Genomic DNA, 27,612 nt, shown 5'->3' on the forward strand with positions numbered 1-27,612 from the left:
CTACACCTTTTGAGCAGGTTGGCATCGACCTATTGGGCCCGTTATCGCGATCTTCGAAGAACAACCACTGGTTAACAGTGTGCGGCGACCACCTTACCAGATACACCGAAACCGCTGCAATACCATCTTACACATCTGATGATGTCACTCCCTTTTTGTTATGCTCTGTAGTTCTTTGCCATGGTCAGTCCACCTCGAGTAATCATCAGTGACAGTGCTCGCCACTTCAATGCGGACACTGTGGAAAAATTGCTTCCCCTCTGCACTTCACAGTTAAGACGTTCGACACCATACCATCGCCAGATGAATGGTTTTTGGAACGTACGAACCGAACTCTTATAACATGCTCGCTATGTACATCTCGTTCAACCACAAAAACTGGGATGAGATATTACCCTTTATTACCTACGCATACAATACAGCGAAGCACGAGACGACGGACTGCACGCCTTTCTACCTGCTCTACACTTGATCACCGCGCGGCTCTCTTGAAATGATCCTTTAATTTGTGGGAATTGAGGCTAGCCCGCTGTCCTTGCGCGGGCTTTGCTGCCTATTTCTGCCGTTCTCATGTCCCGGCATGACTTCCCACCTTCGCGGTCTGCCACGCTGGTGGAGCGGGAAGTGACGTTTAACCACTCTCAGACGCTAACGGATGTCAACTGTGGTGCCGTGCGCGGAGTCTCTCGGGACGTTTCACGCGCGCGCGTCGGAAGTGAGTCAGATTTTTCCAAGACAGCTGAGGGTGAGCACGCATTTATTTTTTGTCTATCGACTCCTATGGTTTGGAGCTCATTGGACTTCGCGAACGGCGACTTGCACTTGTGGCAAACGTTTACTTTTTGTCGCCCCCCTACTGAACGCTAGGTCGAAGAGCCGTGCGGTGTCATAGTGCGTGGTCATACTACATTGACTTGTACCTCTCGGAAGCCAACAGGAGCAGAGTTTTTGACCTCGCTCGAGCGACCAGGCCCCTTTGTCTCAGTGTCATTGTGAATCACCTTTGCCTACGGAGATGTGCTTGCAACACCCTGTGTAGTACTTTTTGCCTGGGGCGTGGATAAGCCCATTTGCTTTCCAGCCGCCCCTGTTTCAACGGGTTCAGTACTGGGTTTTGGTGTTGCCGCAGACAAAGTGTTGCGAACATTAGCAGTACCGTGTTCTCGCCACAGCGACGGTTGCTGCTATCCAAGTAAGTGGCTGCTATCCAAGTAAGCGGCCGTGCGGGGGAGCTTTCCGAAGGCCACGATGCCGAGAGTGAACCCGTGACGCCCTGCATGCGGCGATTGCTGCGGTCTTGAGTGGGCGCGATACCAGAATCGAAAGCGATTACTATGCTTCCCTTTGGGAGAATGGTAATCGCTTTCGGCAGCGAAGAGCTACTGAAGGCTCAGCAAAGTGATCCGTTTCAAGTCTCGAAGACGGAGCGCTGTATACGCTGCTTGCTCTGTAGCGGCTGTGAATAGGGGGCTGGAACAGCGTATGTCGCTGAGCCCTGGCGGCTTCATATTTGCTGCACCATGACGTGCTCTTGCTGAAGTATATAGCCACTTACGACGAGTCCATCGACCCGTTTAAGGTGGTTATGCTCAAAAGTCTGAGAGCCGCACTGTTGCGAACTTCTCATGACAAACCCATCGCTGGTCACCTGAATGGCTCGACAGTTTTTCAAAACTGAGCCGCAATGTGAGTTGGCCCAGCGTGAAGCGTGACATTTTTCGCTATTGCCAATCTTGCCGTGTCTGTTAAACTGTGAAACCAAGGGGTGGCATACCGCCCGGTCTAATAAAACTGATTGTCAGTGAGCGTCCATGGCAAGTGGCTACCTGCGATCTAATGGGCCCGCTTCCCAAAAGGAAGCAGAGGTTCATTCACCTGATGGTAGTTGTTGATCACTTTTCGAAATAGGTGGAATTGTATCCTCTTGGGATGGTGACAGCGCAAGTGGTGCTTGAGAAGCTGCAGCTGTTTTGCCGGTTTAGCTTTCCGGGAAGGCTTATAACGAACAATGCTTCGTATTTCATCGCTCGAGTGTTCGGTTTCACGTGCCGTTCTCTCAGAATTATTCACTGCACCACTTCACCCTACCATCCCTAATACAATTTGACGGAGCATGTCAATCGTACGCTCAAACTGATGTTGGCGGCGTTTGCCGAAAGTCAAAACGGCTGGGCAGACCATTTGAGTGAGCTCACATTCGCAGTTCGAACATCCGAGAGTCGCTCAACTGGTTTCTTTCCTGCCTTCCTAAATTTTGGGGGAGTTGGCAAATCCGGTGACCAGCGACATTCAATGCCAGCTCAAAGACGAGGAGACACACACAGACTGCAGACGCACGCAGATTTTCATTCGGTAAAATTCAGCCGTGCCCATATCGCAGGCCTCATACCCTTTGTCACGGCGTGACAAGCTCGGGCCAGCGCGCTGGAGCACTTTGCGCAAGCTACAGGGCTCACCCGGGGGGCGGACCACATTCGGAACCCACACTGATATAAACTGAGGAAGTGGTCACCTTTGTGCTTTCGTGCTGGATGGTAGACTTCTTCGCAACCGAAGGCTCTCAGTTTACTGCATAGCCTCAGTATGGTTAGCTTCTTTACGGCCTATTCTTGTAAAGAAGGCGACGCCACCCAGTTTGCTGCCAGTGTTTCGTATTTAAGTGTTCATTTGTACTTTATGTTTTGTGTTCTTTTTGCCTAATATTGAGTGTCATTCTTGCTCTGTTTAACTATTGTGTGCTTTATTAGGGCGAATGGAGTTGTGAACTTCAACATTGGTGCTTATGCGTGGAGATAGGGATGAAGGACGCTTTGCACCTTTGTTCGCGCAGCCATTGGTGGTGTGTGTGTGTGCGTGTTTATGTGCATGTGTACGTGTGTGACACTTCTGTGCGTGCCCGGGAAGAGTGCGTGTCGGGGTTTCGTCCCATCAACGGGGACACTGGCGGTGCTCAGTGCCCTTACCTACTGACGTCAGACAGTCCAGCTGTGCCCTGCTCTCGGCCGTCGCCGAGAAGCCCTGCTGAGACCCCTGCTGCCCCTTCTACCTTGGCTCCTGCGCGAGGCCAGCTGAGAGCAGCTATATGCTGCCTGCCAACGCCAGGACGCCTGGACGCCAATTTCAGTTCGGCCTCCCTGATCCCTGGAGAGCCCCGGCTTCCCAGCGAGGTTCCCCCGTTATTCATTGAGAAAGGCGGGGCCCCCGAACGCCCACCAAAGCGGCGTTCGTCGGACTTGCTGACTAATCAACAGCAGCCATGAGCCATCAGTGAACCCCTTTCGTGCCTCTGACCTCGCACACGGACATCGCACCCAGCGGACAATATCACGCTCTGCCGCAACCCCCCTCTGTGCGGTGGACGCTATCCTGCCTCAGCACCACAAACTCTAGCCTTACCTCCTTTGCTCTTTTTTTTTTCGCAAACATGTTATAGCGTCATGTGTTTCTTTCATTATTATTGTTTTCTTCTTTGTCATAATTTTTTAGCAGCAGTTTGCAGCGCTAAAATGACGTTAGCTGGTGCTCATAGCAGTGTCATTTTAACTGCATGGGTGATGTCCGGCTGCCTTTGCAAGCTGGTAAAGGGCAAATTTAGCAGAGGGGAATGTGAGAATCGAGACTAGCCCGCCGCCTTTACGCGGGCTTTGCCGCCTCTTTTCGCCGTTCTCATGTCCCGACATGACTCCATAGTCAGCCGCGCTGGGGGAGCGGAGAGCGACGTTTGACCCCCCTCACCCAGTAGCAGATGTCGACTGTGGCACCGTGCACAGAGTCTCTCAGGGCGTCTTGCGCGCGCGCGTCAGGAGTGAGAGAGTACTTCTCCGGAACTACATGGGGTAAGCACGCATTTTTTTCCGTCTGTCGGCTTCTTTTGTTTGGGGCTCGTTCGGACTTCGCCAACCGCGCCTCGCGCCCGCAGCGAACGCTTACCTTTTGTCCCCCCCCCCCCCCTTCTCCCCTTACCGAACGCTAGGCAGAAGAGCGGTGCTGTCGTGCCATGTCCTAGTGCGTGGTCATACTACGCCGCCTCATAGCTCTTATATGCCAACACGAGCAGAGCTTTGGCCCTCGCTCCAGCGACTGGGCCTTTTGTCATGGTGTCACCGTGAATCACTTTCGCCCACAGAGACAGGTTGCGGCACCTTGTGTAGTACTTCTCACCCGTGGCATGGATACGCCCATTTCCTTTCCTGCCGCGCCTTTTGCCACGGGCTCTGTACTGCGCTTTCGGTGTTGCCACAGGCAATAAAGAGTTGCGACCTTAAGCAGTATCATGCTCTCGCCACGGCAGCGGTTAACGCGTGCCTTGCGGCTCACTACAACCGGACCCACGTCAGTGGCCGTACTCCTTCGGGATAAGTGTACACTACACATTTTAGCTTCATGCCGATGTGTTCGTGGTGGAAACATTGTGCCGGGCTGAAGAAGCCCGCCAAATCGCTTGTGCACAATGGCATCAGCGATACAATGAACGCCATGATGCCATTTCTTTCGTGAAAAATTGATTTGCTGCACAAATTTGAAGGAAAACAAGGGAGACAGGAAAGAGCACAGTTTCACGCAAGCCATAGCAGCTTGTGGCTTCTTCAGGTAACGTGGGAAAGAGTCCGCAGAACTAGAAATTTGTTGACGCAATTCTTTGTTGTAGCAATACTGCGCTCTTTCCTGTCTCCCTTGTTTTCCTTCAAGTTTGTGCAGCAAATCAATTTTTCAAGTATGAACCAACTAGTCTGCAAAAAAGTATTGCCATTTCTTTCGTTTGTGTGGTTGTGGACCCCCCAATGAAAACATGCTTCATGCCAGAACCTTTTATCTAGTATACAGGCTTCTTCGTCATTGTAGATCACTTGAGTGACTTGACGTAGGTCGTGACACGCTTGGAGACATGTCGTCGTCAGTCAAATCGAGCAAGTCAAATCCGTTCAGTGACTTGGACTCACCCAGTGGGCTTCGTCTGTGAACCGGGGATCGCTACGGTATGAGCCAGGCTGTCGTATGTGTCGGTGATGTGGGAGAGAAAGACAAGGTTGTCTGCTATGGCCTGAGCACTCCAGCTTTACTTATGATTGCCTAATTTCATCCTCACCCTGTAAATAAACCCAGTCATTCTTTATTCAACTGTAACACTATATTTTTTAGAAAGAGCATTTCATTGTGCAAAATTTTGTATGCTGCAATGCATGCTGGAGTAGTTTTCAAACTGGCAAAAACTATATTCCCAAGACATAAAAAATAGCCATTTTGGTGCGACAACAAAAGAGTTAATGATTTCCAAGGTCAGAGGGAATTGACGAGGCTTTGTTTGTCGATGTGTTTCTACAAGTTTGTTAAGCAATGCCATGCCTTCTTTGCTGCAGTCATTTGTCAACATTGGGAAATTAAAGCAGCTTCGATGGCTGACGCTTGAGCGAGGTGAGGACAATGACGGTTTTCGGACCATGCTACTAAGGCTGGAAAAGTGAGTGTTCATTTTTGCAACATTACAGCTTTTTGTTAAATGTTGCCATCATAGGCTAGAAATCTCAGTCATAAGTTGGCACTCAGCACCTGAGTTCAAGCGAGCTCAGCTGAGCATAATTTTAGTGAGTATTGAACTATTGTTCTAAGGTAATAAAGTGCATTCATTGGCATTGTGCTGTGTGCAAAACTGAGTAGTGTCGCCTACACTGGTGATGGCAATGATTTTGTGCACGGAAGTTGACTTTGAAAGTTCACTACAATGCAATTGGGATACGTATTCCTCATTTTCAGTGACAGGTACTTCGAGGACACAAGTGATAAATGGTACAGGATTGCACTTAAGGTGACCACTGTTTTGTTAGCCTTTGGGTAAATATTTTTTGAGCATTGTCCAGGCTGCTATTACGAACTGCTTCTTGTTCAAGCGGCCTGGGCGACTTGCTCATGTCGCACCTCGTGGCATAGGACCTCTGTCATCTCATTTAGGACATTAGAAAGGCCATTAGGGGCACAACAAATGTTTCTTTGCAAAGTGAACATGACAGCCTTTCTATAACTCGGTGAGCTTATGTGCTGCATGACTTCGTTCATTTGTTGCAAGTTTCCTTGAGGTATCCTGTGCCCACATCCACTGGTACTGTGCGAAGCCCCTCACAAGGGTGTCTGCTACTGTCCTTAGTGTCACTATGCACTTGATCTAAGGGGAGTGTTGTGACCCTCTATCTCACATGGCTGAGCCTCTTAAGTGAAACGGAAAGTTGAGCTGATTTTGAGCTCACATATTTTTGAGGCCCCTTTACAGGCTGGACCCCAGTCATGCAGCAGTCTATACACCATTTCAGAGGTTCCCTTCAGCACTGTGGAGGCTACAGGGCCTATTAGCCAATAGGAAGGGCGACAGTCCCCTATAGTGTATTCATTCATTCAGCGAAGTCTGCTCAGCGTACCTTCAGCATCTTCTGGCAGGCATTGGATGAGTGAAGCGAGCAGACAGTGCCGTTAGAAGAGAAACGACGTGGCTCAACTCATTACCGCTGGTGCCCATGACCTCGAATTTATCAAGTTGTCATCGTGGGCTGTGGGCCATAAGTTTCAAACTGACACTTTATAAATTTTTCATTTATTTACTGATGCTTTCACAGCATTCTATTCGTGATTATACTGCACTATTTCTAAGAATCATGATCAGATTATTACTGCTTTAGTCTTAGCAGGCCTGGCTAAACATACAAACGTATTGCCACACTCCATTTTCAAGTTTTGTGATCGCCCCATTACATGTTTAGGTGCAGCCTTGCACAAACCGCGTTGATTGACAAAGAACCACTGAGATAATCTTAGAATCTTCAGATACATTTACACACACAACTTGAACATTACAGATTCTTCTGGAACTTACGTGGCCACTAGCAAAAACTCTGGAATATTTGATGGCACATGTATATATATGCTAATGCACATCACCGTTGTCAGTTGATCGACAGCGATACCCTTTTCACCACCATCGGTGCCAGTGTGTATTGCTGTAGTCAGCCCTGATTAGTTTCCCGCCCTCAAGCTCGGCGAGATGAAGAGTTTCTTCTTTCACACGCTGACGGTTGCCTTCGTCGATGTTACGACTATGTGATATCTGGTGAAGGTGCTGTGTGTTGATAATCCGGACGTCCCCGTCAAGCCGTGAACACAGTCTCAGTCAAGCAGGAGACATTGACACCAACTGGGATGAGCGAGCTAGCTGCAGACAATGAGGGCTATCTCCAGAGCTCAGGCCCCTACTAGGTGATATTTGAAAGATCAGGGTCAGGATCACTACTGCGACAACTCTGACAGCTACTGTGCCAACACCTACTACGATCGTGTTGCAGCAGCCAAGAAAGCCACCGACATTCCGTGGATCAATCTTTGAATACCCGGAAACCTGGCTGGAGATGTAAAACTGAGTGGACACTTTCAAACATTAAAACCCAGAATAGAAGCTGTGTCACGTCTTCTGCCTAGAAAATGCACCAAGAACTTGGTTCGAGAATTGGGAATCGGCACAATGAACCTCGGATCTCTTCCCTGTGCATTATTGGGCACGTTCACGAGCGTATCCTACAAAGAAATGGCCGTATCTCTGCTGGAGACACGGGTGCAACTACCGAACGAGAACGTCACCATCTTTACCGATGAGGTGACCCAACTTTTCCGGCAGGTTGACGCTTTTATGACCGAAGACAAAGAGGTTTAGCTGCTTATGCGAGGTGTGAAACAAGGACTGTTCACAGGTCTTGTCCGCAAGCTGCTTAAGGCAGGCACCAAATTCGTCATGAAGGCTTCAACAATTAAAAAATCACGCGAAATGCGAACACTGCAGTACAATTACTCAGGCCTGCTTACATGCCACCCTGAAGCGCACTCACTAGGCACCGATGACCTTGCAGAAACGATGAAGGCAATCATGAAAGAGAAGCTACGCAAGTTATTACCTTCACCACAGCCTCAAGCTGACTCGATCACCAGCATTGTTTATGAGAAAGTTCGGCAGTTGCTTAGAATTCCCGAAGCACTACAGCCTGAGCCAGAAGCTATCGGCTACGCCGCTGCATTCCACTGCAGCGCTCCTCTAAGGCTGCATCAGGACGCTGCCTCACCTTAGTTCTGCCGCCACTGCTATCAATGCCATACCGCCCACCTGTCAGCCAGCACTACATTCTGAGGAAGACCAACATCTTGCGTGCTCCTGACCACCACCCACTATGTTACCGCTACGGTGAAGCCAAGTACACGTACCGTCGTTGCCAATAGATGGGACTGTGGGGTTTTGCCATCAAAGCGCTGCGTCTGCAGCCAGGGGAGGGACCTCGCAGCATTGCCAACTACCTCGCAGAAGCACAGTGGACACCCCGATGGTCACCCCAATCACCATCGCCAGATCACTACATGCCATTTCACTGGCCCAACACAGGGCTAGTCGCCTAGTTCCTATCCAAAAAACTAAAGGCAGCAAAGGATGGATGTGCAGTTGCTGTACGACTAAATACCGAAGATCCTTCGACACCACAATACGACTTCAAGAACCTGCCACAACTTGAATGGAGTCCTGGCATCGAAGCATTGCAGCCCTAGGAAAACCAGACGGCACAATGTCAGATGACGAACTAGGGGCCCCAACATTTTCATCAATGGCACCGGAGCCAACTATTCTGTTATCAGTGGGCCATCACTGTGGAGTTGGAGAAAGGCAGAACCATCTGGGCAGGCCACGAAATCTAGGCCGCTGGCGGTCACATAGTAATGCTAGTGGGAATCTGCACAGTGTGAGTCTATTAACAACCGGCTTTATCCCACAAGCTTTGTAGTACTACAGTGGTACTCGAGAGATGTCATCTTTGGTATGCACTTCTTATGCCCTCATGGTGCTATCATTAATCTGAAATGCAAGTAGATAACTCTATCCACAGAAAAAGCACTTCCACTGCACACGCAGCCAGGAAAGCAAGCCTTGATTGTGCTTGAAAACCAAGTCACCATTACCCATCACTCCAGCGTCAGCATTTCCGTCAGCTCTCAGGAATCCCCGGATCTGCAAGGCATCATTGAAGGCGACCAGCAGCTGTTGATCGATCACGAAATTTTCATCACAAGGGGAATAGCCGAGCTGCTAGGGAAAGCAACAGTGATGCTAACAAACTTCAGAAATGAGTACAAACACATGAGCCAGATCACCGCAGTCACCTAGATAGAAGCAATTGTGAAAGCTAGCAACGTTTTCGCCCTCATCATGTCTACTGAACCTGCTTCTACGAATCGAGGTACCAAAGAAGGTTTCAACGTCAATTTGAGCCTACCAAAGACGAGCAAGACCATATCGAAGCCCTTCTCCTGAAAATCAGATTGCTTCTCATCGTCGTCGAGAATTCGACAGACCCCACTCGCGAAACACTGTATCAGAACAACAGAAAGTGCCCAACCAATCTGTTAGAGCGTGTACCAAGTTTCGATGTGAGGACGAGAAGCCATAAGAAAAGAAGGTGACGAAATACTACGTAACAACATAATCTAGCTGTCTCTGTGTGTCTACCTTGGTGCTTGTGAAGAAAATCATGCAGATATACAAAGAACCACCGAGAGAACCTTAAAGCTTTCCAATACAATTACAAGCACAGTGTAAACATTACTGATTCTTCTGGAACTTGCATGGACGCGAGCGATAACGCCGGAATATTTGTTAGCACATGTATAATGCCAACGCAGATCACCATTTGTCAGTTGATCGACCACAGACACTCTGTTCACCGTTATCAGTCCCAGTGTGTATTGCTGCAGTCTGACCTGATCAGTTTCCCCGGCCACATGTTCGGCCAAATGAAAAGCTTCTTCTTTAAGACGCCGACTGTTGCTTTCGTCAACGTCACGGCTATATGACAATATGACCTCACCAATAATGAAAAGATGTTGCTAATGTTTCATCCTCAAGATTAAATGACGGAAAGCCTTGGCTCATTGTGCTATTTATTTGTTGCCACGAGTACAGTGGTGAGTAGCAAGCGCAAACTCGAATTAAAGTTGGTGGTCATGTCAGCATGGGTTCTGCTATGTTAATTTGTAACTAGACTTACCAGCATTTACTGATAAAAATAATTAAATGCATGTCATTCAAATGCAAAGAATGATAAAGATATTATGTATTGATGTTATGTAACACATGCCAAGCAAGCACAGATATGTAAACTCTGCCAATGTTAACGTAACAATATTTGGAACTATTTTGATGTTGTGCTGCAGTAGCATGGCACTTTCTTATACCCCATAGCTTTGGTAGTGCTGAATGGTAGTACAATGAGGTGGAGTAAAGGTCACAGGGTATCTCACAGGGTAGCAAATGCATTATATTGATAATGATGTCGCAAAATGCTACCAATTCAAATTGGTACACCATCTGTAAGGCTATATCAAAATATGTTCATCACTAATACGCATTCAGGGGTACCTTTGCATGCAGGAGAATACAGAAACAGAATGATATTGGGTTTGAAATTTTTGGTGCCAGGGGTCCTTAAAGGCCAGTAAACAACCCCGATTTCCAAAACTTCTTAATGAAGAGAAATTTGCGCACTTTTGCAATGCAAACATGCTGCCACATAATTTTTGTGAATAAGTGTGATAATAAGGAAGTTATGTGAGCTGGAACGTCTGTTTCAGCCGGTTTCAAATGTTCACGCATTTGCTCGCCACCCTTCTCCGCAAAAAGCTCGTCGTCAGGATTTTGCCCAATTCAGCAATTTGACACAATGTTTATAAAACGTCATTGGTGTGCAGCCAACGACCGAGCGGCGCTTCTCCGATAGAAGCACGTGTCATAACGGCACGAGCAAGAAACATGGAGCGAGAAAAGCGAGAAACACTTTTTGCTTCACGGTAAAGTAGCGAGACGCCTCTTTATCTCGGAGGCTTTTGTTCTTGAGATATCACTTCTTCTAAAGTCTCCGGCTCCACAAAAGGTCAGAAGGCATCATAGAAAAAAAAAATGTGGACTGCACGACTGAAACTGCCTTGCTGCAGGGCCAAGGCGACGTTTTGCAGGGCAAACAACCAATCGCTGAGCTCAGTGGTGCGTAACATTGCGCATGGGCAAGCTTTCGTCAGACTACGCCTACATGGGGAATTGCTTGGGCGAGAGAAACAGGCACGGGATGGTTTTTTGACATGGAAGTTTTGCGCAGCGAGAAGCACTATTCGACAGATGTGGTGGCCGTGGTCTACTGTGCGAATCGGCAAGCTCATTTTGGTGGTGTAAAAAAAAAAAACGGAGCCTGTTTTTTGTTCTTCTGGACGCTGATCTGGCTGCTTCATTTCCTGCGCAACACAACTGTTGGGAGATTAGCTGCAAGTAAGCACCGTGATCCCCATATGTGGGATAAAATGAGAACTTGCTTGTTATGTGGTCCCTAAGTAATATTGAATAAAAGTCATCTGATGAAAACCTTAGAGATTTCAGTCCCTAACTGTCACACTGATGGCAAAAAAGTGTTTACATGGAAGCCCTAATGTAAAGATTAAGTGTTTGTGGGCAGTACCCAGAATGTGCTTTCACGATGTTCTCTTTCTGGCACAGACTGCAAAGACTGGATCTCAAGCAATGGACACTTCGTAACAGTCTCGCAGACACGCTGTGCAAAATGAACGAGTTGCGTCGACTGTTGTTCTGGCCTCTGACCACTGGTTCGGTGGGTACCTTTGCTTTGCTCTCTCTCTGTGTTTCATTGGTCGGCTTGCAATCCTCTGGTTGGCTTCCTTGCAGGGAATTCTAATTCTGATGGCTGGTCAACATTTGTGTCTTTTTCTTGCTGCATGTTAAATAATGAAAAAATGTCTCAATAAAACTTATATCAGGCAAAAAAAGCATGCAAATATTCTAGAGGCAGGCCGGCGGCGGGAGGGCACGGAAAGCGACAACACGGAACCGAGCTGTGGCGATGCTGACAGGAGACTAAGCTTCTATGTTTATTCAGGCGGTTTTAAAAAAGGGAAAAACACGCGATTGTTCGGTGAGACTCAAGTCACATGACTCGCATGGCCACGCCTATTGAGCGGTAGAAAACAGACACAGCAGAGGCCTACCTCCACATTGTGACACAAACAGGAGCCTTTACCACGCTGACATCTTTGCACGCCACCGGGGGTCGCAACAAGAGAAGATTTCCCAGTGTATTGTTGATTGATTTGTGGGGTTTAACGTCCCAAAACCACCATATGATTATAAGAGACGCCGTAGTGGAGGGCTCCGGAAATTTTGACCACCTGGGGTTCTTTAACGTGCGCCCAAATCTGAGCACACGGGCCTACAACATTTACGGCTCCATTCCCAGTGTATTGTTGACAATAACAGAGTGCAGAGCCAGTTGGCAAGTATTCATTCTAAAAGACTGGTCAGGCAAACACAGACTCAAGGGAGAAGCCAATACATCACAAATGCTGATTAACCACTTGGCATTCGTGATGTCTTGATGTGTTATGTCCTTCATTTCATGCCCTGCCTTTTATAATCGGTATTAATGAGAACTACCAATGATTCTAGAAAACGTATACGGGATGTTGGTAGCTGTACTTGCATTGTAAATGTGAAGGAAGCAAAGCTGACGAAAAGGTAACTTGCCGCTGAGAGTGAGCAAACGTGCAACCTTTGAATAATGTATCTAATGCTGCGGTCATCCGCATGGAGATGGAGGGATGACAGCAGCAGTCATCCCGCCATCTACTTTATAGGGTATGTATGTGCGATTAAACCTATGTGTGTCCGTCAGCACCACTAGTAGCCATGACAGCAGATGTTAAACACTCTTTTTCTGCCTGTTGCGTCACAGAGCATGAGGTTTTAATACAAGCTGGCAGCTGACGATTGATTCCTCACTTACTACCTGAAGGCCCTTAAATTTTTACTTCTTTCCTTCAATCACAGCAAGGGCTTGGTTCTGGCAGACTTGATGCCTTTGGGTAGTGTGTGAGGGAATATTGTTCTGTGTTAGACATTTGTCGCTCATTGCGGTAATGTTGTCGCGACGAAAGTTTTGAAAGATATTCTGGTACTCCAAGCAGGTGAGTCGCACTTTCAAATTGGAATAGAGTCAACTCTTGTTGATTAGAACTCAAAGGGACCTCAGAATTTTGTTTGAATTATCAGAAGCTCTCAGATTGATGACTCTTGGTGAGCGGACACAACACGTAATGATTAGGCATTGATTTTAGAACATTTAAAAATTGTGTTTTAACCCCTAACTGCACGCAATGAACAGAAAGCAGAGGAGTAAAGTCCATAAGTTTATTGCCCATTTACTGCTGATCAGACCTTTTATTATAGAAATCAACTGCTTTATTGCTATAGGTGACTTCAGCACAAAACTCTCTATACCAGTTGAGAAGCATCACGGTTTACCATGCGTGTGCTTTGTTTCAAATATTTGTTTACTAGCAAAGCCTGTTTCGTTTAAGTCCTCAGGTGCTTTTTATACATTTTTAGACTGTTAGGGTTATATAAGCATGCAAATTTTCAATTAGTAGTGGGAAAGTAGCACATATTTTCTGGTGAGAAACTGCAAAAGCTATGAATTAACCAATTGGTGAAGTTTGAACGAAGAGGCTTTAGATACACCAAAAAATACAGGGCCAACCAAAAAACTGAATTTTGTTTGAATTTACTAAAAGTTTAAATTATCACAGTTTGAACTACGGCGAGTCTACTGTATAAATGTGAGAAGTGCCTTGGTGCTGCTCAGATCACAACTCTCAAACCAGCTTTAGACCGTCCAGCATGCCATTGACACTGCGTAGGCGCACCAGCTTTCAGCAGCCAATAGGCAGCCGACTTGAGCAAGTTTGCCTTCCCATTAGCAAAAATAAAGAATTTATTCCAAATCATTGTGGCTAACAGTGCCAACGAGAAAGACTATAAGTGAATGCAGCACGGCGCTGCTGTGTCCAGCTTGCCCAGTTTTTCATTTTAATTAATTTCGAGCTGGTCAACAGATGTGCTGAAAAAGCCTACTTGAAATTATTTATTATTGGGCCAAGCTTTGCTGTAGTGCAGGGGCCACATAGTGTTGCTCCACCTACTGTAATGGCACTCGCACCTTTTGAGTTTGCACTGCAATTATGTTAATAGCCACTGCTAGTGATTGAAGTCTTTCATAACCATGCTGCGAATACATTCAGCATGTATCAGTGGAACTAGCCTAACGGCCAAGTCTCCCCAATTTTCTGGCTCCCAAATTTTCACCAGTTTTTACGTTTGTAGGGTTGTCAGGAAAATCTCCTGGAAATCAAAATTTCTGAGCGTGATCTGGCTGCATTGACAAAAACGCAGCCCAATCTGATCCAGGTTTTTTGCGAAGCCATCTCATTTTATTGGAAAGGAATTTAGGGAATCTTCATTTCAATCTACAGTAGAATCTCAACGATGCGAGAACAGCACATACGAATTCCTGAGATTTCTTAGCAAAATTACACTCTTTTCATTGGGGCAAAATTTGCATGTTCCGAACACTTTTCCTCATTGTGGCAGGTCGTAGAAACTTCATAGTACCAGAACCATCGAATGAAGGCCGAGAGCAGCATGCTTAAAGCTTTGGAAGACGCGTATGGCCAGCATATGCACTGTTTTCACATGCACTACGTGTGGTTTTCATTTGCCAGAAATGCTGTGGACAAGACTGTGGTTGCCCTTGATACGATCATGTATAGCGACAACCTAACTGACAGAACTTTGAAAGTCCACGCACTCCCAACGCTTGACTAGTCAAAGCTACATTGCTTTCCACAAACACTACAGACGATAAAATGGTGGCAGATGCGATCATAGATAGGAAAAAAACGGCTCAGTTTTGAAAGCACGTGCGCGAAACCACGGTCATGGCGATCATCGATTGCAACTACTGACGCAGGGTACGCGGCAAATGCAGCAATAGATTAAAGGCAATAAAAACATAAAAAAGGCTAGAAACATTTTGGTTTCTAGCCTTTTTTTCTAGCCTAGGCATGCTTCAGTTCATTTGAAAAAAAATTAATTTTGCTAGTTGTCTTGATGACGCAAAATTTTAGGAGTTCAGAATATTTACGCACCCCCTTTGTGACTCGTACCTTTTGGTGTAGTTGGGAAATCATACCGCTGTGTGTTCAGCCGCTCCAAGCCATTATGAGACGTAATGCCAATGCTTGCGAAGACCCCCCCTCCGTGTTTTTTTGCAATGTTTTTTGTTGTTTTTTTTGTGCAAGGGAGGAAGGGAGGGAATCAATCAGCTTGACCCCCCTTCTCCACTACAAAAGTACCCTGGATTCAGAAAAATTCTATGAACTAGCCTACCCCATACTGCTAAGGGACCCCCCCCCCCCCCCCCCCCGTTTTCACTCTAGTGGCATGGAGTTTGGATATTAGAGACTTTGAAAAGACAGACCCATTTTGCAGGACTATGATGGTCCTTTGTAGCAAAGTATGAGTGTGCAAATATTCGAAATTTCGAATATTTTTCTAATAGTGTTTTTATTTGATTTGTATCATCTATCCGAACTTCCGTATTTACTCGCGTAATGAATGCACTTATATAATAAATGCATCACTAACTTCAGTTGTCAAAATTTGGATTTTTTTTCCCCGCGTTATAAATCCACCCTTTACATTCATCCGCTACAGTCCCGCTAATTGACACTTTGTGCCTCCTCACCCGCTGGATATCTTCCGTTTTTTATTATTACTCCAACCCCCCTTGGCCACCTCGGCTTGTTTCCTTGCCCCCTTCGCCCGTTTCCCCGTGCCGTATTCATTTCTTTCTATTTGTGTGCAGCACATCTCCTATTTTTTCTTTATCTGTGTGGCACAGGTGGGTTCACGAACGGTGTCAGTGTAGAGACGTCTGAGCCGATAAGCACATAGCGAGCGAAGGTCACGAAACTGCTCGCACCAACCGACGGTCGCTTCTTGTGGATACAAAACAAGGCTCAACCACCTGCACACAATTTTAAAAAACCACGTGTACCCAATGTTCAGCGCCAACGACAGAGTTTGCTGTTGAAAAGGTGATTTGTTGCTATCGTGTCGCAGCTTTCTGGCAAACCAGAAAAAAAATCGCTTGTTGCCCAGAAAAAATCGTGACGATTTCCGCAACATGGTAGCAACCCAAATTGTCACTTCGCTTGTTCTCCGCGCTTACAGAAACTTCTCATGTGGAAGCGAGGTGGCGGACGTATTTTGTCTATAATCTTGTGGTCAACAGTAGCTTGCTGCATTGTTAGTTACTTGCACAATGTCAGCGGAGGCGCAGCCGTCGTGCGAGGTTGTCGCAAAGTTGGCGAATTGCGTCCTCATGCACGGTTCTGGATGTCCCTCGAGATCACAGCAGATACCACAGTTGCAGTTAAACTATTGCTAGAAAAAATAGCCACAAGACACCTTTATGGCGTGCCCGGGTGGCGCGGGGACAGCTTGCAAAAGATAGCGCCATCAATTACTGAAGATGAGTAAAGTGCAACAAAGAAGCTATTTTTAAACAGTGTTTGCGTATGTTAATTGCAAAAGGCTAAGCTACCTACCGTATTTTCGCACAAATAACCCGCCCCTGCATATAAACCGCACCCCCACTTTCAGCTCACCGAGAAAGAAAAAAAAAATCCTCGCGTATTGCCCTCACATTTGATAAACAGGAAAGGCTGTACAAAAGCTATTTCTCAAGCAACATAGCACATATGTAGACAGAAAAGGTTTATTTAGCAAGCAGAATACGCTGTCTGCAAGGCCAGTCACAATTCACTCACTGTCGCTGCTCTCGCTAGAGCTATCACTTGAGCCGCAGTCCTGACTATTATGCACAAGGTCATCTTTGGTTCCATCCATGTTGTTTGTGATGCAGCATTTCTTGAAACTTTTTCGCACCATTTCACCTAGAATGGCCTTCCATGCCTCGACAATCCACTTGCAGAATAGGGCAATATCAGGCCTTCGGACTCGTCCTGTCGGCGTCAAGTCGTAGCAGCCTTCGGCCATCCACTCGGAGTAATAGCGCTTGACATGCGCTTTGGAGGGCTTGTTAAGCGACACATCTAGAGGCTGCAACATTTACGTCATTCCACCGGGTATAACAACTAAGTCGGTGCCGTTGCGTGAAAGGCGGTCCTTCACTTCCTCATTTGTGTGGTCGCAGAACGAGTCAAAAACGAGCATGGACCTCTTTGCGAGCATCGCACCGGGCCTCTTCTCCCATACCGTCTTGATCCAGTCTACGAACAAGTCACTGTTCATCCACGCGTTCTCGTGTGCGCGCACCACCACACCGGCAGGCAAATGAACCTTTGGTAGAGTTTTCCTCTTCAAGATGACGTACGGTCGCAGTTGCGTGCCGTTGGCGAGGGCACAAAGCAAGACTGTGATGCGCAGTTTCGTGTTCCCGTCGGTCAGCATGCTCACCGAACTGCTGCCCGTCTTCTCAATCTTTGTGTCCAACGGCATTTCAAAATAAACAGGAGTTTCATCCGCATTGCCCATTTGCGAGAACATGTAATTGTGCTGCTTTCGCAGGCCAATTACATATCTCTGGTACTTGGGCAGCTTCTCCTCATAAGAAGCCGGCAAGCGTTGACATATTGTAGTCCGCCGTCTGATTGAGAGCCCTTGCCGCTTCATAAAGCAGTGCAGCCATCCGCGGCTCGCACGGAACTCATGAGGTAGGCCTAGCTCCCTCGAAAGTCGCTGCGCTTCCACTTGGGCCATCTCGGTCGATACGGCATGACCCCTGCTTCTGACATCTTCGAAGAACTTTACTAGCTCCGCCTCCAGCTCAAGGTAGGCACCGGTCTTGGGGCCACGAAATGACCTACGGTCGTGGTGCGCGGCTTGTAGGCTCTCTTTCTTCTTTCTCCACCGTCACACGCAGGACTCGTTCACATCGTGCCGTCTTCCCGCTTCGCGATTTCCGAATTCCTCGGTGACAGCGATGATCTTAAGCTTTTGCTGTGCCGTGAAGGCCTGCCGCCGTACGCTACTCATGGTGACAGAACAGATCGACTTATGCTTGGCGAACGGGTCGAGATGTGGAGAACTAGCGGTATCAACGAGGTAGAGAGCGCTCACACTCGGCGACAACTTGACAGCACTACCCCTTCTAGTACACGGTAACAACACCCTGGAAACAACAGAACCGAAAAGCATGCCTGCTGCCGCGTCAAAAAGTAGTACATTAATTTACTGATAATATCTCTATAGGCACTATAATATCTCATTTGCCTTGCTGAAATAAATACTGCTTTATTTATTATGGAACTTACTTTATTTATTATGGAACTTTCTTAGACAGCACCACCTTTTCGGCAAGCCCTTTCCAAAAGTAAACATGGCGTCCGTGACGTAAGGACATGTGGAGGGTCACTGAGCGGCCGTGAACCTGCAAAAAATATACTTGTGGTGTGACAGTGAGATTTTATATTGAACATTCGAATTGTCTCTCCCTAAATGTTTTTCTAAACGCTTCAACGATGCAAGCAAGCGAAACCAAAATCAGCCGCAAGCTGCCGTGCTACTTGTGGAGCAACACGAATTTGCGGAAACCGCCTCCGTAGCCTTCGCTACACTGTTAAGGGGCTTCACAGCACAACATGCATTGCTGTGAAGCAGCACTATAGGAAAAACCCCGCGTATTATTCGCACCTCCACTTTGCCACTGAAATTTTTAGGTTTTTGGTGCGGGTTATACGCGCGAAAATACAGTAACTTTTTCTTGCATTACTGCATTTATTGCTCCTCCCGAAAAAGTTTTAATAAAATTTGCCCCTTATAATAAATCCACCTTCAACTTTGCTCCGATTTTTCGACAAAAAAGTGCATTCATTACGCGAGTAAGTATAGTATTCTAACTTTCAGAAGACAAGTATAGTCTACATTCTATTTGAAGTGACCCCTTCAGATTTTTAATATGTATCACCTCATTATCATGGCAATGCTGCTTTTCAGGTTACGCTCCTGTCACAAATGCATTGACTCAAGATAACGCTAGTTCCAACTTTGAAATTTGGCAGAAGTGGGGCTCAATTAATGCTGTTTTGGACATGGAATTTCAGCAGGAAGTCGGGAAAATTTGGTGCCAAAGATTTTTTGCGTCCAATATTTCAGATGTTGGGATATAGTATTGACATCTATGAGGCATATCTGGAAGTGCAGCTTTGAAGGGAGCGCACCCTTCTATTCCTCGTCAGTTGTGCTTTTGTGCAAGTGGAAGAAGGAGGAAAGGTTGAGAAAATAGCATCTTTTTTTTTTGCACATGTAAAGTGTCATTGTCAACTCTTAGGTTACACCAAATTATCTACATAATTACAATCCAGTCTCTGAATTGCCTCATTCTTGATAACACAACTATGAAACACCACTGGGCCAGTACTTCATCAACCTAGCAAATAGAAACACTTTCATGTTGCTATTTCATAAAAATATATTAAGAAATCATCTTCAATTTTTTTCCCTGTATTGTTGCTTCAATGTAATTAAAAATATTATAGAAATATTAAAAAAATATTCGATTTGCAGTTGCACTTCAATATTAGAATTTGCATTGCACCTGAAATTTTTGTATTTGCACAGCTCTAATACTAATAACATCCCCTGTGCTTTTCTTGGCATCAATAATTGCTAGTTTTCATCAAAATTATGCATACGTCGATGAAAACGTCTCTTTTGTATCGGCTATGCAACATGAAGCTCTGCAACCTATGTTCAGATTGTACCGGCTAGCCCAGAGGAGTGCTTTATTGTAGACTTGCCCAAATGTTTGAAATAATATTGCTGTATTTTAATTTGCTTTGATTCGAATTCAATTTATTAAAATTTGAAGTATTTGAAATCAATTATAGATGTACATGAATTTGCATGTAACATTCTGTAAAGGTGGTTTCACTGCAGTGGTTGTGTGCTAAGCCACAAAAGCATTTAATCAAGTTTATATTAATGTGCATGTACTTCTCTGTTAATATGGTTTCACTGCAGACGAAAGGTGATAATCCATGAGAATACCTAATCAGGGGAAATCTACACTGCCGCGAAGCTGCACTTCAAGGTTAAATGAGCACCATACCCTTACATTGATTCATCATTTTCTTAAAGACGATAGTCTCTCTTGGGAACCTTCTGCACAAAAATTTTGGTCCGTCTGTACATTTGTCTGTTTGTCCATCTTTAACAGTACCTCAAATGGCACCAGACAATACCCCTAATGGCCGACCCCATCCGTAGCACCCACCAATAGTGCTCAAGATTCAGCGTTCATACTTGTGCGATTGTCATTTAAAAAGCAATTATTGCACATATCTGAGGCACCACAACAACACGTCAATACTCTGTATGTATGTCTCTTACTAGAAAAGGCATACATAAGTAATTCTAAGGACCATAGCATTTATCATGCTGCGCTGACCATGCAACGCTTGCACGAAAAAGCGAGTGTTTCCAACGCTTTGCTTAGACAACACGGTGGTGGCACCTACCCGTCGCCTTGCGTTCTACACCTTATCACCTCCAAGACTTGCTGTAAGGCATAATGAGATGAAATTAGGAGGGGAGCTCTTGGTCGATTGCAGATCGAAATTCTAGATGGCGTGGAATAGCCGCTAGGAAGAAAGAATGCTCACCTGTGTTTCTAATGAAATGCTCTTTTGAATGTATGTGTAATTTCTGTTTTGCTGTACCAGGGGAAATCCTTGTGTGAGAACTTTTTATGTCATGACAAGTGTAGGAAAAGAGGAAGACATTCTTCAAATGTTCCGACCATTTCTGACAAATGAGGATGTGACCCTAAGGCCCCACATTGTAAAAATATAAACAGGGTTCATGCAATTGCTTGAAATCCTTCAAAACTCTTCAATTCGAAAAGTTTGTTTCAAGGCCTTGAAAGTGCTCGAATTTTCACAAACGCTGACAAATCCTTGAGTTTCCTTTTTAAAGAAACATTTCTGCACATTTCATGGCGCATTATTTGTGACCCTATAATTGTATCAAGTGGCATATGTCCATGCCCACCACAAAAGAATTGAGAACATCAGTAGCTTCTGCACGAAACCAGCACCGTGCAATTCTGTAAACTCTGAACAGGCAAGAGCAGGAGGATGAGAAACAGAAAGAGAAATGTTCCATGGAGAAGGAGGTCGAAATGCTTACAAAAAAGTAAAAAAAAAAATTAGAAGCTGCTGTTGAGAAAGTAACAGCTATTGCATGCTCCTATGCAGAAAAGACAGAGACAGTGACCTGACATGCATCATCAAGTTAAACAGCCTTAAGAAGACTGCCAAGACCAAAGTAGCAGGAGGTAGTGGGTATTGATATGAAAAATGGGAAAAAGCAACTAGGCATTGCATAATAACTGTTCCTTAGTTTTTCCTATCTGAATAAAAGTTTGCAGCTTTTGTAATACTAAAAGTGATTACCTATGAAACTCTAAGCAGCTATGATTGAAAATTCTCTGCCCCGCCACGGTGGTCTAGTTGCTAAGGTACTCGGCTGCTGACCCGCAGGTCGCGGGTTCAAATCCCGGCTGTGGCGGCTGCATTTCCGATGGAGGCGGAAATGTTGTAGGCCCGTGTACTCAGATTTAGGTGCACGTTAAAGAACCCCAGGTGGTCAAAATTTCTGGAGCCCTCCACTATGGCGTCTCTCATAATCAAATAGTGGTTTTGAGACGTTAAACCCCACAAATCAATCAAATTGAAAATTGTCTACAAAGAAAATGGAATTGGAGCCAAGTTTTTTATGTTTGCTTCTGTGATGTTACCCTTTATCAATGAATTCTAGTTTTTTGAAGCTTTTATCCTCCCATGAACATGTGTTGGTTGGGTTACTAACAGCAACAGAGTGGCTACATGGGCTGGTTGGTATCGCATTTCTTACTTTCCTAGTGTTGATTGGGTTACTAACAGCAATAGAGTGGCGACATGGGCTGGTTGGTATCGCATTTCTTACTTTTCTAGTGTGCAAAGAACCTGTCAGAAAGAAGACAGATAAAACAGAGACGTTCTGTCCTATCTGGCTTTTTTCTGAAACGTTCTCTGCACATTTTCTGCACACTAAAAAAGCATATTTCTTTCAAAAAGATTTCTATCAGACAGTGTGGTCTTTGAAAAGTCACACACATAGCCTTGAAAAGTCCTTGAAAACCTTTGAGTTTTTGTCATGTGAACAGGCATGAATCCTGTACGAAGAAATCATCCATAGATCTAAGGACTCTTAGAACCTGGGTTTGTAGTAACTGCTGCTTGAGGATTCTGTTGCAGAGAACAAGTTTTAAAAAAAAATATGGAAGCTCAAAAGGGGGGGGGGGAGGGTGGCTTGCTTAATCATTGGCACATATTTCAATTATCTCGAAAAGTAGAAGGCGGCTTCTGACCAGGTAGGGGCACTTGCTTCGATTTTTATGTTACAAGATATGCCACATCTGTGTCTTGCACTCCATTAACTTCCAGTCTGTGCAGAGCTGTGCATAGCCTGCTGAGTCAACTTGAAGTTGGCCCTGCTTTAATTCTTTTTTTTGTTGTTTTTTCTTGTATTGAAGTAGTTCCTTTTTTTCAAAACTAGATCGTTTTTAAGTGGAGAATGTTTATATGCACAACAAGTGATTCTTTTTAGCTGGTATATATGTCAAAACCCTACACTATCACGTTTAATGTTCATGACAATTCACATTTCCTTCAGACAATGATGCAGACGTTAAGGACAAACCGGAACATCCTACGTTCCTGTTTAGCTGTTGGATCCAAGCTGGAGAAAGTAACGTGGATTGTGAACTGCAAGCTCATCGGGGCTCCGTTCAACGTGCAGCCGGTTGCGTTGGATGTGAACTTGGCATTTGAGTATGGAACTCTGTGCCAGTGCCCAACAGCCATTGCTACATCTTACTATGCGCGTGTTCTGCCACCAGTTGCCAGTGACAACGCAAAAGGTCCACAAGCTCGAAAGAGCATACCGAAGAGCACCGAAGCTGAACCCTGTTCTTCTAGCGAGGCCTCTCCTGCCCATCGTGCACATTGTCGCAGTTTAGCAGAGGCTAACTTTTCAACTTCTTCAAAGCACTCACAGGAGCTGCCACCCTGTTGTGCTCTTGCAAAGACACTACTCGAGGTGTGGAAGCCAAACATGCATCGCTCCTGGCAGATGACACTCAGACAGTTGTGCCAGGGATTGAAACACTGTCTTGGTCCTAAGAGTGCTGTTTGCATTTGCATTCATGTCGAGCAGTAAACCATGCACTAGTGGAACTTTCTGTTGGGTTATTTGGTAAATGTCTCATTTAAGTAGTCAACTTCATGCCAAAATCACAACCACACACAAGAAGAAAACACATAGACAGAAGGGGCGCTCACTTAAAGCTGTTTGATTCTTGAGGAAACAGGCCATCATAAACTCACTTCTCATCAACACATGTGCAACATGATCGGGCCCGTCGCTTACCCAATCACACTATTGGACGTATGCTCCCGATTCATACAGGTTTAGTGATGTTTTGCTAACTGAATTAACACCCCGTTCCTTTATTTGATAGGCCTCCACAATTTCCCGTGCTATCTTGCTTTTATTTTTTCTTGGATCCTAATGTGCTTGAAGCATGGTGTGCATCCACATGAATTTACATGCATGCTTTGTTGCGCACAGTCTTTCTTCTTTATGATGAGAGCGTGTTCCCTCGCTCGATTATTGATGCAGTGCCTCGTGTGGCAAACATAGCTTTTTCCGCATGATGGGGGTATTGTGTACATCACTCCAGTGGCAAATTTCGTGAACATTTCGTCTTTCTTTTTGTGTGGATATGATTTTGGTGCGAAGTTGGCTATTTGATTCAGACATGCACTGGTATTGTGCTGCTTGGTACACTACTGGAAGCTGTTCCATCTGTTGTTATTGGTGCATCAAAAGACGAGATGCCACTCTTGTGAGTAATCTGTATGGAAAATATCCCTGGGGACTGTTGGCTATGATCGGTCATTCTTGAGGCCCGTGCGCTTCATCCCACGCATTTGGACTACCGTATTTACTCGCATAATCCTCGCACTTTCTTTTGCCGGAAAACCGATGAAAAGTTGGGGGGTGCGAGAATTACGCCGGGAAAACTTTCTACGAAAACGTACAGAGCGAAAAAGAAACCGAAGTGTCCGCAAATCTGGATTCTCACACCAACAACTAACAGCAAGCTTTAAGAAGTACTAATTAAAACTTACCTCAACAATAAAAGCAGAGGTTCAACACAAGACAAGATTAATTTGAGACACAAAAAGTGGAAGCAAATAGTCGAGAATTAGAATACCATACGCAAAGCTTGCGGACATTGCGGGCGTAGCGATAGCGTTCGTCGCTCAACAGGAGCGCTCAAAAGGTGAGTGTGGGATGTCAGTATTGGGCTGATGGCTATTTAACAGAATTTTCCGCAGTTTTCTTTTTAACAAATAAAGTTTATCATCAATCCCAAGGGCCTACCGGCGGCCCTGTTGCCATTCTTTAGTGCATTATCTATCACTTGCAACTTGAAAGCAGCCGTACAGCTTCAGTATTGCCTCATAACTTGACAAGCTTACCGACGCAACATACAAAACACGCCGCAATGTGCACTGGCCACGTCGGCTTCGCTTGAGTTGGATTGAATATCTGTGCAATAGTACCCTTGATCCTTAAGAGATGGTGCCAGATGATGTGCGCTATCAATATCAGTGGCTGGAAAGAGCAGACGACATTACTGCAGCAGTTTTCGGGGGTGCGATAATTACTCGAGGACAAAAAGAAATTGTATTTTTGTTGGGCGATGTGGGGGGTGCGAGAATTGTGCGAGTGCGAGGATTATGCGAGTAAATACGGTATTTAATAGCGCGTTGACTGTTTCACCACAAAGTTTCTGTTCTGCTTGATAACGCAGTACAGCTACAACCTAGTGTGCAAGACAGGCACTTCAATTTTTTTTCTTTCCTCTCAATGAAAAGTCATTTTCAGCAACTTCACCATGCCTATACATATTGCAGCTCATAAGACATGCAACAAAACTATGGTATAGGTTGTACACATAGCCAACAAAATGAAGTTTTGCGTGTTATTCAGGAACCTGCATTAGTACAACAAAGCCATTGTCATAGGACATGCGTAAGTCTCTCCAGGAAAGTCTACATAACCCAAACATAGTCATCATAGATGCACATGTGAAATGAGCAGTACAAAGGAGCTTGTCTTCTGTTGGCTTTTTTTTTAGTGCTAATTCACATTACCCTTATGAGTTTACCCTTCCTCTGTTCATAAAAGTATGAGGAATCAAAATTACCTGCTGGTTTTGTAAGTGTTCTTTTGAAAAGGCGTTACTGAACTGCTTCACAAATTTTATGTAGAAACATTGCAGGAACAGTTGTATGTATTATTACTTTGACAAAAGATACATTATTTTGCTTTGTTTCTTGTTTTATTTATCTCATCAGTGCATTAAGAAATCTTTGATAGTTCATATGAAGGAAGGAACAGAGCTTGCACTAGCTCACAGCTTTCTTTCTAAACCCTTTCAAAGAGGGCACCCAAACAGTCTGTCTGATTGGACTTCAAGCGGCGGTAAACTATTGCCATGTATGTGGTATTTTCGTGTATTTGGCGTATGTGGTAAAAAGCAAGCCCCATAATAAATGCGGCTTTCAAGTGCTCACACTGTTTGGGTTGTCTTCATAATAGAATGACTAAAAGCATGCGCCCTCTTTGGGTAAATAGCCTTGAATATCAGTAGTGCAGAAGATATGATGAAAAAAGTCTACCCGTATCACACTGACCAACTAGGCTGTTCCAAAGCATCTCTCTAATAGGCCCTATTGCGAATTTTCGCTTACACACTGGACACTCTAGAGCACCCCCTGAGGACGGAATCGCTCAAAATTGATTCAATATTCAACCACTTAGAAGCAATTGGGCCACCATCTTACGACCATGCATGCAGGAGGCTAACTGTCACATTCACTTCCTCGGCTAGCATCCACAACTGGAATACTGTATTATCTAAAGTGCTGATGGCATCACGCTCATGTGACTAGGCCCACTTTCTGTTTTGCTTTCTGGTGTGATGGCATTGTGTAGTATGCATTGTATACTCAAGTCCTGTGCCATGATCAGAGGCACGTTTATGTAACTTTCACTATCCCTTAAAGCATTGCTTTCTTATGTCGTTGTTCTGAGGGAAAAGAGAAAACCAGGCTTTTATAAGACTATTCAAATCTGCTGCTACTTTTTTTATGTAACATATATTATGGTTCGTACGAAATCAGCACTCCATCACTATTTTAGCTGTACTCAAAGTGTAGGAGCTGATTCTGACATGTATCAGGTCCTTTATTTTTTGAAGTAATACTTCACAATATAAAACAGCTAGTGCTATGTTTATTTAACTTGAACACAACTTGCATACTACAAATAGTTTTTTTTTCTCAAATTCGGAGGCAAACCTTCTTTCTTATTTACTTTGTGGATGACAACTCATTAGTTTTTATTTGCTTCATTTTTAATGTACTTAGCACTTGCTAAGCTCACCTGTTTGCTCTCTTTTCAAGTATGGCCGCTTTAAAGTATGCAGTGCGTGGATCGCTTAGTCTGAGCATATCCGAAAAGATCCTAGGGCTTGTAGCTCTTACTTGCATTCTGTATAGATTGCCTAATAAAGTTAGAGCTTATTATTTGCAATGGTCTGTATGTACAGTCTGTTTCACAATTAGGGTAAATCTTGGATCGCTTGATAGGTGGTGCGGCCAGCGCTGTACCCACGTGCTGCCATATAAAATGATATGATTCAACACTATGGCCCTTCAAGTGTCTCTGCATGTGCGAGCTGCTGGCTATACACATTTGCAGCGCTGGCCGCACCGCGATTTTTGCGATCCGAGATTTCCGCTAAGTGTGAAACAGACTGTACCTATATACTATATGTGTTTTCAATGTGTCTGTATATGAACAATGTTATTATGAGCTATATAGGTTACCCAGCTTTATGTTAACACATTCCTGATGTGTTGTTCGCCGCTCATCTTATAAATATTGAGCATATTTATTGAGATGTGTTCATGCCACATGTAAAAACCTCTACTGAGCAGCCTCAATTTGTTGCACTTTGTACTAAAAACTGTAGGTATGCTTCTTCATGAGCGTGTGTCAGCCTACCAGTCATGCCTAATGACATGGTACAATTAATATAAAGATGAAGAATACATTTATATATGCATTTCAAATGACATTTTATTTTTTCTCTTTTCGTTGCTATGCCATTGTGTGCAAATGCGCATACGTTTTTTGTGGTCTTGTATGTGTACTTCATAATACAATGTGCTTGGCAAATGCCTTAGGGTGTACATCGCATTTCATTTTAAGTCAAGCACCGGAAGTTAAAACATCTCCTGCTGTATCCGTCAGGCATTTTTTTCACTATACTATCAACTGAGCAGATTTCAGCCCATTTGTCTACTAGCCATATATATCTATGGGAATTACATAATTAAGTTCTCCAATTCAAGCTCTTGCATTTCCCTGGCCCAAATCTCTTGTAGCAGATCTGTTCTGCTTTTCAAGAATGAGCCATTAGATGATCTCAAAAACTCTCATTATCATGAATAGCCTATACCTTTTTAACAATTGGATCATTTCAAGCCAAACGT

General features: G+C 44.9%; 1 protein-coding gene across 4 annotated transcripts in view; it reads left to right on the forward strand.

Annotated features, from left to right (window-relative positions):
- Window positions 1-27,299, forward strand: part of LOC119167684 (uncharacterized) — a 276,153-nt gene extending 248,854 nt beyond the window's left edge. For all 4 annotated transcript variants that reach the window (XM_075865901.1, XM_037419204.2, XM_075865903.1 and 1 more), the window contains 3 exons: window positions 5,358-5,458; window positions 11,558-11,669; window positions 22,652-27,299. In XM_075865901.1, coding sequence (XP_075722016.1) covers window positions 5,358-5,458; window positions 11,558-11,669; window positions 22,652-23,197 — 759 coding nt within the window. In that variant the 3' untranslated portion in view covers window positions 23,198-27,299. The remainder of the gene's footprint in view (window positions 1-5,357; window positions 5,459-11,557; window positions 11,670-22,651) is intronic.
- Window positions 27,300-27,612: the final 313 nt, after the last annotated feature.

This window comes from Rhipicephalus microplus, chromosome 6 (assembly GCF_043290135.1).
Source record: "Rhipicephalus microplus isolate Deutch F79 chromosome 6, USDA_Rmic, whole genome shotgun sequence".
In the NCBI taxonomy this organism is placed as follows: Eukaryota; Metazoa; Arthropoda; class Arachnida; order Ixodida; family Ixodidae; genus Rhipicephalus; species Rhipicephalus microplus.